The sequence below is a fragment of the Raphanus sativus genome, unplaced genomic scaffold (genome assembly GCF_000801105.2).
Source record: "Raphanus sativus cultivar WK10039 unplaced genomic scaffold, ASM80110v3 Scaffold0015, whole genome shotgun sequence".
Lineage (NCBI taxonomy): Eukaryota > Viridiplantae > Streptophyta > Magnoliopsida > Brassicales > Brassicaceae > Raphanus > Raphanus sativus.
Genome location: NW_026615341.1, coordinates 49516 through 62651, shown reverse-complemented (window position 1 = coordinate 62651; position 13136 = coordinate 49516). Strand labels below are relative to the sequence as shown.

Sequence of the window (13136 nt, the reverse complement as noted above, 5' to 3'; positions counted from 1 at the left end):
TATTTTAGGGCAAACACCAAAACATTTTCATTATTATTCGTTAGTTATTAATTTAGTTTTTTTATTTGATGAATTGTATTTTGTAATTTTAATATTATGTGTTACTTTATGAGAGAGAAATATTTAGTGCAAGACTTGCGTAAAGGGTATCCAATCAAATTTTCATATTTCCGTTGTGTGTAGCAGCAAAGACACTTGTGATTATCTATCTATATTATTAAACTAAAGTATATTTTGAGAATTTGTTTTGAAATATGGGTAACAGTATAAAGAGAGTATGATGTTGTTTGGAATATAGATACTAATATATGAAGAAAAAAACTGAATGAGTTTTAAGTTATTAAGAAAAATAAGAAGTTAATTATATTATGAAAAATTATTTATCTAGTCAGTTTTAAAATTAATATACAGAAATTGCTTAATCTAATTATCTAAAAAATATTTTTTTCTAAAAATATTATTAAAAATTAAAACATTACATACATATTTTAAATGAAAAATAATTCAAAATTTATTTAACATCAAGATTGATTCAAAAACAACATACATATACTTAAAAAATGATTTTACTAAAAATTTTCCAATAACCATTATAATTTTTCTCCAATAATATAAGAAAATATAATACAAAACTCAATTTCAAACACCAACTTAAATTATGGTTTTTATACTTCACATTAGGTTTTTAAAGTATAATAATATATGTGATTATTTATATGATGATCATAAAATATTATTATCTATATGATTATTTATATGATGGTACATATAAAAGGAGAAAGTATTTTAAATTAAAAAATAACATGAAAAAAACAAAATAAATAATGAGAAACTATTTATCTGGGTCAATTTAAAATATACGAAAATGATCTAATCTAATTACCTAACAAATAATGAGTTTAAGTTATTAATAAAAATTGAAAGTTCATTATATTATGAGAAACTATCTATTTAGACCAGTTTTAAAATATATGAAATAGTACAATCTAATTACCTAAAACATATTTTGTCTAAAATAATCATAAAAAAATTTCAACTTTATATATATATATCTCAAATCAAAATAATAATTAAAACTGATTTGTATCAAAATTGATTCAAAAATATACATATACTTAAAATTGATTTTCACTAAAATATTTTTCAATAACCATTATAAAAATGTTTTCAATATATATAAAATAAAATACAAATATCAATTTTATATACCAGTTTAATTAAGTTTTAAAAATATAATATATATGATTATTTATATGATGACACATATAAAATATTATTAATTATATGATTATTATATGATGATATATATAAAATACGACTAATTATACATTGACACATATATGATATATAATAGTGACATGAAAAACAAATAGCAATTGAAAAAATACATCTACACATACACGCAAATCAAAGTCTAGTTACATTTTATACACACTACTTTCTAGTTTATTTCTGTAACTGATTATTAATTGAATTATAATGTTTTTGTTAGTCACCATGCCAATTTCTCTAAAAATATGATACCGTCCCACTTTATTTCCCGTCAAAATAAATAGGGTAGATACCAAAATAAATAATTTATGTTTTTCTATATATATGTGAAGCATTGAACTTCAGTATCGTAACTCCATACTTCCTCATCTTATTTTGCAACTTAGTCCAAAAAGGGAACACGATGAGCCAACACACGAACCTGTTGCTTCCTTCATTTGAAACAGACCAAGATGAAGAAGTTGAACGCAAAACCGAGACGCAGACGCTAAACGGTGGTGGTAATGCCTGGAGGTTCAAAGGAAACAGGGCGGCAAAAGAAGCGGCAAGTGTCTCAATTAAAAGTGTCCTTTCTAGGTTATTTGACAACTGTAGAAAAGACGTAAAAAGGACCATTTTGCCCCTGGGCCACGGTGATCCGTCCGTCTACTCTTGCTTCAAGACTTCCGTTGATGCTGAGGATGCCGTTACTGAGTCCCTTCGATCTGGTGCCGCCAACTCCTACGCCCCAGGGGTTGGTATTTTACCGGCCAGGAGGTACTTAAGTAGTCACTAACTGTTGTGTTATGCATATGCTTCATTTAAAAAACTTAGTGGCTTAGAAATCTAGTTATCTCGTTATTGGTCGGTTGGTCGGGTAATACAGCAAAGAACACGTGCCAATAGAAACATCCTTAAAAAACTATATTAATGCGATAGGAAAACTATTAATTAGAAAATATATGAAGTGTCCAAATTGGAAGATAAAATATCAATAAAGAACGACATGAAACTATGCATGCTCATATACGATTCAAAAAAAAGCTTTGACTTTATGAGATATTACACTATTATGTATGCATGATAAACATTTTCGAAACTGTACATAACACTAACAGCTACTTTTATACTCCTATTAATTTAGGGCGGTGGCAAATTATTTGAACCGAGACCTTCCGCATAAACTAAAATCAGACGATATATTTATGACGGTCGGGTGCTGCCAAGGGATAGAGACCATAATTAATGTTCTGTCCTGTCCCAAGTCGAATATCTTGCTCCCCAGTCTTGTCTATCCTCTCTACTATAGTCGCGCTATATATAGCCAAGTCGAGATTCGCAAGTATGATCTCGTCCCTGACCAAGACTGGGAGATAGATCTCCAAGGCATTGAAGCCATTGCAGATGATAATACAATCGCTATGGTGATATCTAACCCTCACAACCCATGTGGAAATGTGTACACGTATCATCATCTAAAGAAGGTGAAAATGTGCTTTAAGTTGATATTCTTTTTAACTTCACTCTTTTTCTTTGTAAATTGCTCATTTGGTTAACCAAAATTTTGCCAATATCACTTTTATTTTATGTTACATTTGTTGATAAGTATAGAAGGTCCGCGTACTATGAGAGCCAACACATGGACCTCCCCGGGTCCAACTCTAAGTAGTACAATCATTTTAAACCCCTTATTTTTATAACATATATTATATAAGATTTATATTTTAAACACATCCTATTAAACGTTATTATATTACATATCTTTGTTCAAACACTAACTGATAATTATTTTCTAATTTTCAGATTTTGTTTTCATAATATTTTTGAAAAGCTAATTATAGGAGCTTAAGAAAGTTGCCCAAAAACCCCAAATAATATTGAGTTGTCCTGAGTGTAGGTGGCTGAGATGGCGAAGAAACTAGGGATAGTGGTTATTTCTGATGAAGTTTATAAGCACACAATATATGGAGAGAATCCATTTGTCCCGATGGGGGTATTCGCATCGATTGCTCCTGTGGTTACACTCGGATCCATTTCCAAGGGGTGGCTCGTCCCTGGCTGGAGAATAGGTTGGATGGCGATGCATGATCCAAATAATGTTTTCAAAACCACTGGGGTAGGGTTTTCAATTCTCTGATCATCTTTGATACTTAGTTAATATATATATATCTTCCTCTTGGACGTGATAGAATAAACGTTGTAGATATATGTAAGTTTGGACATGTAACCATATCTCTTTTTTGTCAATAAGGTCGTTGAATCCATCAAGGACTTTCTTAACATAAGTCCAGATCCATCGACAATTCTACAGGTTTGTACTCTGAAATTTATATTAGAATAACGAAGAAAACGCATGCAATGATATAGTTAAAGATAAAATATAAAAGAACTGATGTGTTGTTTTTTTTGACAAGTAAAGAACTAATGTGTTGCTCTGTAAAATTGATAGTTTGCACTTCCAAATATCTTGGAGAAGACAAAGAAAGATTTCTTTGAGAAGAAAAACCTGACATTTAAGCAGAACGTAGATATGATGTTCGATGCCCTCAAGGAGATTCCTTGCCTCGTTTGCCCTAAGAAACCTGAGTCGTGTACCTACTTAGTGGTACCAATTTCTTTTTATACTGCATATTTTTTCTCTAAACATTTTGAATAATCTTTATAAGTATATACTATAATATGCAAACCCGCTAATATTAGTTCCCTAACCATTTAATATTTTAAGGTTTTTAGCACACTTTTATAATTTTAATATCACTTTATGTAACCAAAATATCAGTATTGTTATGAATGGTACATATACATCACAATCACATCCTCCATAAAAGAAGTGTCACTAGTGACAATCTAATTTGTATATATGGCAGACAAAATTGGACCTATCACTCTTGGAGGACATCACAGACGATGTTGATTTCTGCATGAAGCTGGCCCGAGAGGAGAGTCTCGTCCTTTTACCTGGTAAGCATCATATGTTAGATTCGGGTTTATTATGGACTTCCAACTTAAAATTAATTGGTGATTAGTAGATTGGCCATAATCCTTTATATAGTAGTAGATTAATTTTTATATGTCCGATGTGGATGTTTCTCATCAATACCCTCCCTCACGCTCAGATATCGAGGTCTGAAGCGTAGACAATGTGGGAATAACATCCACAGAGGGCCCAACATCGGTATAGTAGTAGTAGTAAATTAGGTCAAAGGATCTTATCGCTCTGATAACATGTTAGAATTCAGGTTAATTATGGGCTTCCAACTTAAAACCAATTAGTGATTAGTAGATTGATCATAACACTTTATATAATAGTAGATTAATTCTTATATTTCCGATGTATGATGTTTCTCATCAATATCATACTTCACATCATCTACGAATTTGGAAGTATTTAAAATGTTTTATAAGAATAGAAAATCATGAGAGAGATGGGCTGAATTGGAATATAAAAATGTAGGAGAGGCGTTAGGCAAGAAGAATTGGGTGAGAATCTCAATTGGAGTCGAGAGATCAATGCTAGAAGACGCTTTCTTGAGGCTCAAAGTCTTCTGTGCTCGCCATGTCAAATCACAAACCACTTAAAAGACTTCATTGTCATAAACCTGAGAGGCCCTATCGTTCTACTGTTTTTGTATTTTCTCTATTCAATAAATTTCTCGATAATGTTCGAGAGACTTTGGGTTGTTGTGTGTGTGTGTGCGCACGTGTGTTTAAGTAGCTATCTATGATTGTCCATTTGTCCGTTTAGAACGTCGTTTTAGTGGAGTCATGTCATAACATGATGTTACGAGCTTGCCATCTTGTATGCGAGTTGAGAAAAAATAATATCTGACGTGTGTTTCAAAATAAAAATATAATAATTAAAACCTTTTTATTATTATTACCATTTAGAGTTGTCGAGCAGGTGATAAATTAACTCAAATAAAAAAACGACACGTGTCCAGCTCATGATACACCGTAAAGCAGGTGATAACTACTTTCGTTCGTCTTGGGAGAGAGCGAAGAAGGCATCGATTCGTCGTCGTCTCTCTTTATAAACCCTAAAAGGAAAATCGATTCCACCCCCACCATTAGGGCGAACGCGAAATCTAGGAGGTAACAGAGAGCGATGGCGACTACAGGAACTGCAGGTGCTGCGACGGGAACGACGACGGCGGCGAAGAGAAAGCCTGTGTTTGTCAAGGTTGAACAGCTCAAGCCTGGCACGACCGGTCACACGTTGACTGTCAAGGTCGTCGACGCCAATCCTGTGGTTCCGGCTGCGAGGAAGGCTCGTCCGGGGATCTCTATGGGTCGTCCGTCTCAGCCGAGCCGAATCGCTGAGTGTCTCATCGGAGACGAAACCGGATGTATTCTCTTCACTGCTCGTAACGAGCAAGGTTAGTTTCACACTACTAGTCTTTATTTTCTTACATGATGTAGAAATGGTATTGTCTTATTGATAAAGTCTTATGCTTTGGTTCTCTTATCTGTTGCAAATATTTGTTCGATGTCTATTTGAGAAAGTATTGTGTAAGATAAACTGGTAATGTGTCTTTAAATGTCGATTTTTGGACATGAATTGCAAAAAAGTTGTCATCTTGTCTGAAAATGGGGTGAAAACCTGCACAAGACTAGTGTTTTGTCTCAATTAAGTGATGTTTTGAGGTTTATATGTAATAGCATTCTCCAGATGTGATGGAGTTGTAGAATGTATTTTATCTTGTCATTAGTAATGGTGAAACATGATTCCAAAAGTGCCATACCTTTTGTACCTGTTTAGAATGATTCCTTTTTGTGTGTGTAGTTGATCTTATGAAGCCTGGGCAGACGGTGATACTGCGCAATTCGAGGATAGACATGTTCAAGGGCACAATGAGGCTAGGGGTTGATAAATGGGGACGCATCGAAGCCGCCACCGAACCTGCATCTTTCACTGTCAAAGAGGATAACAACCTGTCTCTTGTTGAATACGAACTGATTAACGTTACTGATCAGTGATGTCTTTTTTAGTTATCTTTATGCTAGTGTTTGGTACTCTGATTCTTCTACCGTCAATGTCTTTTGATTTAGATGATGAAAGCTTTTGTATGACTGGTTCAGAGATGCTTGTTTTGTAGGAATGCTTTTTATTTTTTTTTACTCTAAAACATGATGCCAGAATCTAGCTTTTGGAGAATTATTGATGGAGTCCCATGGCCAAATGGTATTTGTTCACCTGAATTGTGTTATGTTGAAGACCATTGAGACTTAATGGCTCACTAATCTGTGAAGTCAACATATCACTTTTGAAGAATTATTGATCGAGTCCATGTCCAAATAGCATTGTTCCCTTCAGTGTGTTGATGTTATGTTAAAAAGACCATGGCCAAAGAGTAACGCTCACTAATTTTTGAAGTCAATATATCACTCTTCACTCTTAAAGAGGGAGACCCAAAAAAGAACACTTCACGAAAAAGTGCATAACTTATATGAATATCATCGAGTCTTACAACACTTGCAAAAATGTTTTTTTTTTCACTATCACTGTCCTCGTGTTTCAAGACATGTATCTTATGAAAACAACGGAGACAAGAAAAACAAAACGATAAAAACTAGATTCACTCAACTTCTCTTTCATTGATAATCCTTCTTGTCCGCAGAGGTTTAGTGACAATTGTTCCTGGAGCACTGCTAGCTTTCCTTCGGTCATCTTTCCTCTTCTTTGCATTGTTCACGGCTCTGCTTTCCGCTATTGCTTTGTATATAGGTTTCGGCAAGTGCCTGTGTCTGTTTATTTCACATCAGCCAAAAAAAAACGTTAATGTTTTAGTCTTTTGTGACAATCTCAAAAGTTGGAAGTAGCATGGGAAACAACTCAGACGCCATCTTTTATCTATTATGATCATGTACCTGACAATACGCTTGATCTCAGGAAGATGCTTGTACCGATTCTTCACCGCTTCATTGTACTCATGCTTCTTCTGCTCCCTTGGAAGAATCTGTAAAACACCAATCAGCATATGAGAATTTACCATTCTTGTTTAATGCTGTATAACAAAAGAAAAGGAACAGATTCTTACAACTCCTAGTTGCTCTGATGCTTTGGCCTTCCATAGCCTGAGATTAGTGTCATCACTCCCCGATATAACATAGGTAGCATCACTGCTATACTTGACACAGAATACTCTACAAGAAAGAAAAAAAACAAACGCATTAATATATAGAAGAAGCTGTACAGTGTTTGCAATTAAATTAACAAAGTGGTTCAACAGAGGTGTATAAACAGAGTTGTTTACTAGATTGTACCTCTGCATCCTCTTTGTATGGTAGATTTCTCTGCTGTGTCCTCCATTGTATGGGAAGATTCTCACGGATCGATCATAAGAACCCGTGACGAATTCACGACCAGTTGGTGAAAAATCAATATCCATCCTGGAAAAAAAATATGATTTAAATTAGAATGCATATGATACATATATATATATCTCATGTTGAATGTTATACTGGATACTTGGGATTTTATTAATTCTTACACTGCAGAAACATGATCTTTATGCACGCACTTGGCTTCTTCATTCTTTCTACCATCAAAACTATAGCAATTGCCATCTTCATTTGCCTATTCAGTTTCATCAATCAAGACAAGCCACACTGACAAATGCTGAGAGAAATTTTCATTCTATGATTATTCACTTACACCTGTGAAGTTCATAGGCTCCATAGGGTTCCATGCGATTGAGTTTGTTTTGGTCTGACCAAAATACAAACAATTTTTTTAAGTTTGAAGAGTAAAAGAGAATGCTTTTACATATGAAAAGAATGAGTGAGTGAGGGAGTTTCAATTACATACCTGCATGCGAATTTCCCTTGCTGCAGAAGACATGCGGATATCATAAATGATCATTCTCCGATCGCTGGAAGAAGAGAAACAAGTATTCAGTGTAAGAGGGAAGCTATGGAACGTCTAACCTCAGATAGTTACACAACATTCACAAGTTTCAAGAATATATACTTAGAAGATACCGCCAATATATCAGGCTCTCCAGGATTAAACCGGACAGATATTACAGAGTCATTGCCAGGCTTGAAACTGTGGACTGGCTGAGACCTAATTACAAAAAAAAAGATATAAGCGCTGGTTCAAGATTTAAGAAAGACAAAACATCAGATTTCTTTTTAGCAAGAGAGTCTGATTAACCTATTATGATTCCATATATCAATTTGAGCGCCGGATGTAGCGAAAAGTTCTCCTTCAAACTGATGATCAACAGCCCTAGAAAGGAAAGAAAGCAAAAACAGCTCAAGTTTTTGTGGACAGAGAGGATAATGAGAAATGGAGTGAAGATGGTAAGACGCTTAACAATAACGCATTCTTGCAGACATAGACCGCAGACGGCTGGGAAAAAAAAAAGATAAAGCTTGTTATTAGGATAAAACGGTATAAGAAAATACAAGGTTATAAGAAAAAGAAGAAAAAACAATGAATCACCTCAGCAGATTTTTCAGAAGAGAGGTCAGAGTCTTCAAGCGAAGGACGAGGAACGTTCCACAAACGAACACTGCACAAATGCATTCATCTTTAGTCTCTGTCAAGGACTGAAAAAGACTTTAAAAAAAAACATATATATCTTACGTGCTATCAATTCCGCATGAAACCAAAACATTGCCATCGGTTGAGACTGTAAGACCACGCACAGCACCTTGATGACCAGGAAATTGGCAAACCGTACGTCTGGCAGAAAATATGAATTAGTACAAGAAGATACAAAAATGAAATTCAAACAAGTTCATGAGAATATAGAAGAATCTCAACCTGGTAGCGATATCCCAAAGACGAATATCTGCAAAGAAGAAACATACAAGAATAAATCCTAATGCGCTTAGGCTATTACTAAATACATATATATATATATTCTCCTTTTCATCATATTCACTATCAAACTCTGCAATAAAGTTAAAACTTGGAGGAAAAAAAAACAAACCTCCATCCATAGAAGCGGAGAAGATTCCCTTCAAGTAATTAGGGTTCTTAGCCATACACGAGATTCCATCTCGATGCCCATCCATTGCTCCTACAAAAGGCCTTGCAAATATCTACAAAGCAAAAAAAACCCACAAGCAAAGTTGATAACTTTTTTTGAATCAATATTTAATCAGAACCAAGCAAAAAAAAATCGAAGCTTTTGATGGATTGCAAATTATTACCTTCTCGAGTTTGGCAGCTGTGAGTGCCCTCTGATACTCAACCGCCTTCTCCATGGGTCGAAGACTCGGGTCGAAGTTGTGAAAGACCCTCTGAAACCAAACCCGAGTTCGATTAGGTTATGGAGAGGGTGAGAGGTGTAAACTGAATCATAGTTTTGTGATGATTGGAATTGAAAATTTACCTGAAGATCCTGACTTCTTTCTCGGGTGAATTCATCAACTGATCTCGATATTGTCTTGATCCTCATTGTTTACGACGACGGAAGCTCGCGGCGGAGAGTGACGGTGAAAGAGAGAGAGAGAGAGAGGGTGAGCGAAAGAGATTTGGTTGCAGACAGTAAAACCCTAGAGATTTGTGAGGTTTTTGAGAGTGGGGATGAAGCTTTGTATTGTTGTGCTTAGATGGGCTGATAAATAACAATTTAGGATTTTCTAATCTTTGAAAGCCCAATAAGGTTTGCTAATTTGGGCCTTAAAGAATTTTCTTGGGTAATTATATTTGAAAATACAATTTTAATTTATATCACACAAAATAACTCATTCTGTGATTTTCTTTGTTTTTGAAATAGTTGATATATTGAAAGTCAATAAATCATACAGTATATTCAAGTTTAATATGTTTTGATTTTCCGGCAAGAAGTCCATTTTTCTGGTTATGCAAAAAATTTAATCATTAAAAAAAAGGCTTTAGCTTTGACAAAATCTTTGCGTCGTCGGACTTTTACTAGTTTGGTAGGAGGGAGTAGTAGCACAAGCATATCCATCCTTATCATTAGGACAAGTCAAATTCTCATGTTTTGAATATCAACAGTCTTAGATACACTATTTTAAAAAAAGGTTAAATGGACACAAGAAAAATCCAACTGCCTAACACTTATATTGTTATTTTTGTTTCTGAATTAATCGTACAAAATTTCACTAAATAACACAATTTATGCGTCTTTTTTTTATCTTACACTTCAACGGTTTCAACCTACTTTCGTCTCGTAGTGTGTTAGTTATTGAATGTTGTTCCTTCAACCTAAACTGGTAGAAGAGTTATTTTAGGTGAAACTGTGAATTCCTCTTGCGGTACTTCAATTAGTCAAGTCGTGGCTTACGCGTTAAGTTTCAAAACTCAAGCTTTGACTTTTCAGAACAAAAGTAAACCTTTGTTTTGTTGTCCAAACTCATCGCCACCGAAATGTTTGATTGAAATGCAATTTGTTTTAATCTCGGGATTAATATGTCTTAGAAATTAAAATATCTAGCATAAGTAATCATATTGCTAAGCAAAAAAATGTTTTAATTTTTCTCATTAAGCTTAATTAAAAGGATGTGAATAGGATGATAATAATATCTTGAGAAATTTGCATGTTAGATGTTAGCTATAAACGCGTAAACAATCTCACGATATATGTTTTTTTTAAAACACACATTCTTTCTCAAAATTCTAATAAATTATTTTAAAATCCAAAACCATGATGATACCGGTATGGAGTATAAGTGTGTAATGTAATAGCGTACATGGCAAAGTGTCGTAGAGCGACCTGTTCAAGTCACAATACTTGGTCAACACGCCAATCGTGAGATGGCGCTGGTGAAATCCGACCTAAGTGATGAACTCATTGAGTCATGACCACTTCCTCGTAAGCACATATATATATACTCTCTCTCCTTTATCTGATATCCAACATAAACATAACTCCTAATTTTCTTTCTTAACCAAAAACTCTTTCCCCCGAGAAATCTTCTAGTTTATTACCTGACTACTTCGAAGCTCCTTATTGTTTTCTTGTCCGTACAGCGTAAAACAGAGAAAGCAAAATAAAATGAGGAGATCTAGCTGGTCTACTATTTTGATCGTGGTGATGATGGTGTCGTTGTTGGTGGTAGAACACGTCGTGGTTCCTGCCGCGGCCGGGAGGGTTCTGATGGAGAAGCCGGGAGAGGAAAGAGCGACGGTGATGAGTGTTGAGAAGATGAAGTCGACGGTGGGTTCCTGGTTTCAGCGTTTGGCTTCAGGTCCTAGTCCAAGAGGTCGTGGCCATTAAAATAGTTTTTTTTTTTGTTTTCTTTTCTAGCGGGAGGAGATCAACAGTGTCGATATAACCATGTTCATAAGTATACCAAAAAAACAGCCGAAAATTGTATTCAATTCATTTATTTCTTTGTTTGTAGTTTTTTTCTCTGAGGAAACTAAACCATCAATATACATGTACATCCTTACTTTTGCTGGGTGTAATTTCAATAAGATTGTGTACTCTAGAGAATTATTTTGTGGTAGTTGGGAAGGCCTCAAACAAAAAATTATTGTAAACGAGTAAGCCTTGCACGCCAGCTTGCGGGGGGTCACCTTCTTAACATTTTATATTACATAGTTTCTGCCACATCCTGAGGACAACGAGACGCCTCTGCAACTCGAGAGTTTGAGTGGGAACAAAGCATGAAGTTAAAATTAGGGGGCAGTAAACCAAATATCCCAATTTTTTTTAACAAAAAAAAAACTAAAAATTTGGGGAAAAGGATGATCCAACTTTAGAATGATTTAGTGCACAATAAGCGTTTCAACAAAAATAAATTGTTAACTAAACCATTTAATGGGAACATAAAGCCAAATAAACTAAGCAAATAAAAGGATTCGTTGTGCACATAACAACCATTAGGATAGCTCTTCCTGAGAGTAGTTGACTGCTCTTCACTTCAAACTTTGGATTCACTCCTCTCTATAGTCTGGATTTTCTTTCAATATGATGAAACCTTCCAGTATGGGAGACAACGGAATGTACCTGTGACCCGAAAAGAAAAACATTAGATTCCAAAATGCATAACAGAGTTTCTTCTTGAGCAGGAAAATGATTCTAGAGGGAACAACATACTTGTCAGTTGCGAGCTCAGCTCTCTCCCCAGCAGCAAGGAGAACTGGTGTTGAGTGCGTTTGGAACCCAGTGATTGTCTTGGGTCGACCTGCCTGTCCAACCACATCAACCGCTTGTCCTACCCGCACCGGCACGGAGATGGGCTTCAGGTTCTCATCCACCGTCAGCATCATCCTTGGCTACACACTCAAACCGTTTGTGGTTAATACACAAAAAATCGATTTTAACAAAGAAATCCTCCTCGGACAGAACATGCACTCACCTGCATCGCTAGAACGAGGAAGTAGAGCACAAAATGGTATTTCCCCAGTATGATGGATTTCATGTCAAGGCATGCATGCAACAATGTCACTATACCAGCAAGCGCGGTTCTGGGCACACAAAAAATACAACACATATTTAGGATACAGGATTCACAAAAAAAAAGATACTCTGAGAGCAAAATATTCACATAATATATGTTAAAACTTACGGAGATAGCAAGAGCCTCTCGGAGTGGAAGGGGCTTAGAGTTAAGAGACCCTTTCCCATATGCACCAGCCCTTGAGCAATACGCACCTGCAATTACAACTTAAAGAAAAAAAATGAGAAGAACTGTGTTTACTGCACGAGAACAAAAAAACATAATATTTTAACACATTACACAGAAGAGAAGGCTGGCATCCTTGTAATAATAGCTGGAGAGGTTTCTAAGCATGCCGGCAATCCTTGCGTTGTTAGTTCCAGCGCCGATCAAACCAAGGGAAATAATCGCTGACTGTAGGAATCAGATGAAAACATCAGTCCAGCGATGAAGATTAAGTCAAATGAAATAACTACTACTACACCCTGAATCTTGAGTGGTGAAAAGATAACTCACCATGG

At 35.3% G+C, this 13136-nt stretch overlaps 5 protein-coding genes across 5 annotated transcripts in view; 3 read left to right on the top strand and 2 right to left on the bottom strand.

The window, feature by feature from the left end:
* Positions 1–1616: 1616 nt before the first annotated feature.
* Positions 1617–5122, top strand: LOC108835078 (S-alkyl-thiohydroximate lyase SUR1). Its single transcript, XM_018608384.2, has 7 exons — positions 1617–2028; positions 2396–2735; positions 3149–3367; positions 3503–3562; positions 3701–3856; positions 4119–4212; positions 4706–5122. The coding sequence occupies exons 1-7, from the start codon at positions 1676–1678 to the stop codon at positions 4828–4830; spliced, it is 1347 nt and encodes a 448-aa protein (XP_018463886.1). The 5' UTR covers positions 1617–1675; the 3' UTR covers positions 4831–5122.
* A 132-nt stretch (positions 5123–5254) lies between these two features.
* LOC108835079 (uncharacterized protein At4g28440) lies at positions 5255–6362 on the top strand. The gene is made up of 2 exons (XM_018608385.2): positions 5255–5627; positions 6035–6362. The coding sequence occupies exons 1-2, from the start codon at positions 5357–5359 to the stop codon at positions 6226–6228; spliced, it is 465 nt and encodes a 154-aa protein (XP_018463887.1). The 5' UTR covers positions 5255–5356; the 3' UTR covers positions 6229–6362.
* A 312-nt stretch (positions 6363–6674) lies between these two features.
* On the bottom strand, positions 6675–9782 carry LOC108848984 (uncharacterized). The gene is made up of 16 exons (XM_056995654.1): positions 9597–9782; positions 9415–9504; positions 9192–9303; positions 9023–9050; positions 8843–8941; positions 8699–8768; positions 8571–8605; positions 8408–8482; positions 8222–8317; positions 8060–8123; positions 7907–7960; positions 7743–7828; positions 7516–7641; positions 7290–7395; positions 7120–7208; positions 6675–6996 (listed from the first exon to the last, which is right to left on the bottom strand). Exons 1-16 carry the CDS (start codon positions 9660–9662, stop codon positions 6828–6830), a joined length of 1365 nt encoding a protein of 454 aa, XP_056851634.1. The 5' UTR covers positions 9663–9782; the 3' UTR covers positions 6675–6827.
* A 1126-nt stretch (positions 9783–10908) lies between these two features.
* Positions 10909–11613, top strand: LOC130500693 (PAMP-induced secreted peptide 1-like). The gene has a single exon (XM_056995646.1). It carries the CDS (start codon positions 11226–11228, stop codon positions 11445–11447), a length of 222 nt encoding a protein of 73 aa, XP_056851626.1. The 5' UTR covers positions 10909–11225; the 3' UTR covers positions 11448–11613.
* A 294-nt stretch (positions 11614–11907) lies between these two features.
* Positions 11908–13136, bottom strand: part of LOC130500692 (26S proteasome non-ATPase regulatory subunit 2 homolog B) — a 26028-nt gene continuing 24799 nt past the window's right edge. Inside the window, exons 19-23 of the mRNA XM_056995645.1 lie at positions 12916–13029; positions 12745–12830; positions 12535–12643; positions 12273–12451; positions 11908–12182 (exon numbers count right to left, since the gene is read on the bottom strand). Coding sequence (XP_056851625.1) covers positions 12110–12182; positions 12273–12451; positions 12535–12643; positions 12745–12830; positions 12916–13029 — 561 coding nt within the window. The 3' untranslated portion in view covers positions 11908–12109. The remainder of the gene's footprint in view (positions 12183–12272; positions 12452–12534; positions 12644–12744; positions 12831–12915; positions 13030–13136) is intronic.

What these genes read in the sequence shown, in the direction of transcription:
- LOC108835078 (XM_018608384.2), top strand. Translation starts at nt 1,676, where the DNA reads ATGAGCCAACACACGAACCTGTTGCTTCCTTCATTTGAAACAGACCAA. An exon ending in ATGTTTTCAAAACCACTGGG is followed by an intron (nt 3,368 to 3,502) that starts GTAGGGTTTTCA and finishes TTTGTCAATAAG; the next exon opens with GTCGTTGAATCCATCAAGGA. An exon ending in GAGTCTCGTCCTTTTACCTG is followed by an intron (nt 4,213 to 4,705) that starts GTAAGCATCATA and finishes ATAAAAATGTAG; the next exon opens with GAGAGGCGTTAGGCAAGAAG.
- LOC108835079 (XM_018608385.2), top strand. Translation starts at nt 5,357, where the DNA reads ATGGCGACTACAGGAACTGCAGGTGCTGCGACGGGAACGACGACGGCG. An exon ending in CACTGCTCGTAACGAGCAAG is followed by an intron (nt 5,628 to 6,034) that starts GTTAGTTTCACA and finishes TTGTGTGTGTAG; the next exon opens with TTGATCTTATGAAGCCTGGG.
- LOC108848984 (XM_056995654.1), bottom strand. Translation starts at nt 9,662, where the DNA reads ATGAGGATCAAGACAATATCGAGATCAGTTGATGAATTCACCCGAGAA. An exon ending in GATATATGGAATCATAATAG is followed by an intron (nt 8,318 to 8,407) that starts GTTAATCAGACT and finishes TTTTGTAATTAG; the next exon opens with GTCTCAGCCAGTCCACAGTT. An exon ending in CATACAAAGAGGATGCAGAG is followed by an intron (nt 7,396 to 7,515) that starts GTACAATCTAGT and finishes TCTTTCTTGTAG; the next exon opens with AGTATTCTGTGTCAAGTATA.
- LOC130500693 (XM_056995646.1), top strand. Translation starts at nt 11,226, where the DNA reads ATGAGGAGATCTAGCTGGTCTACTATTTTGATCGTGGTGATGATGGTG.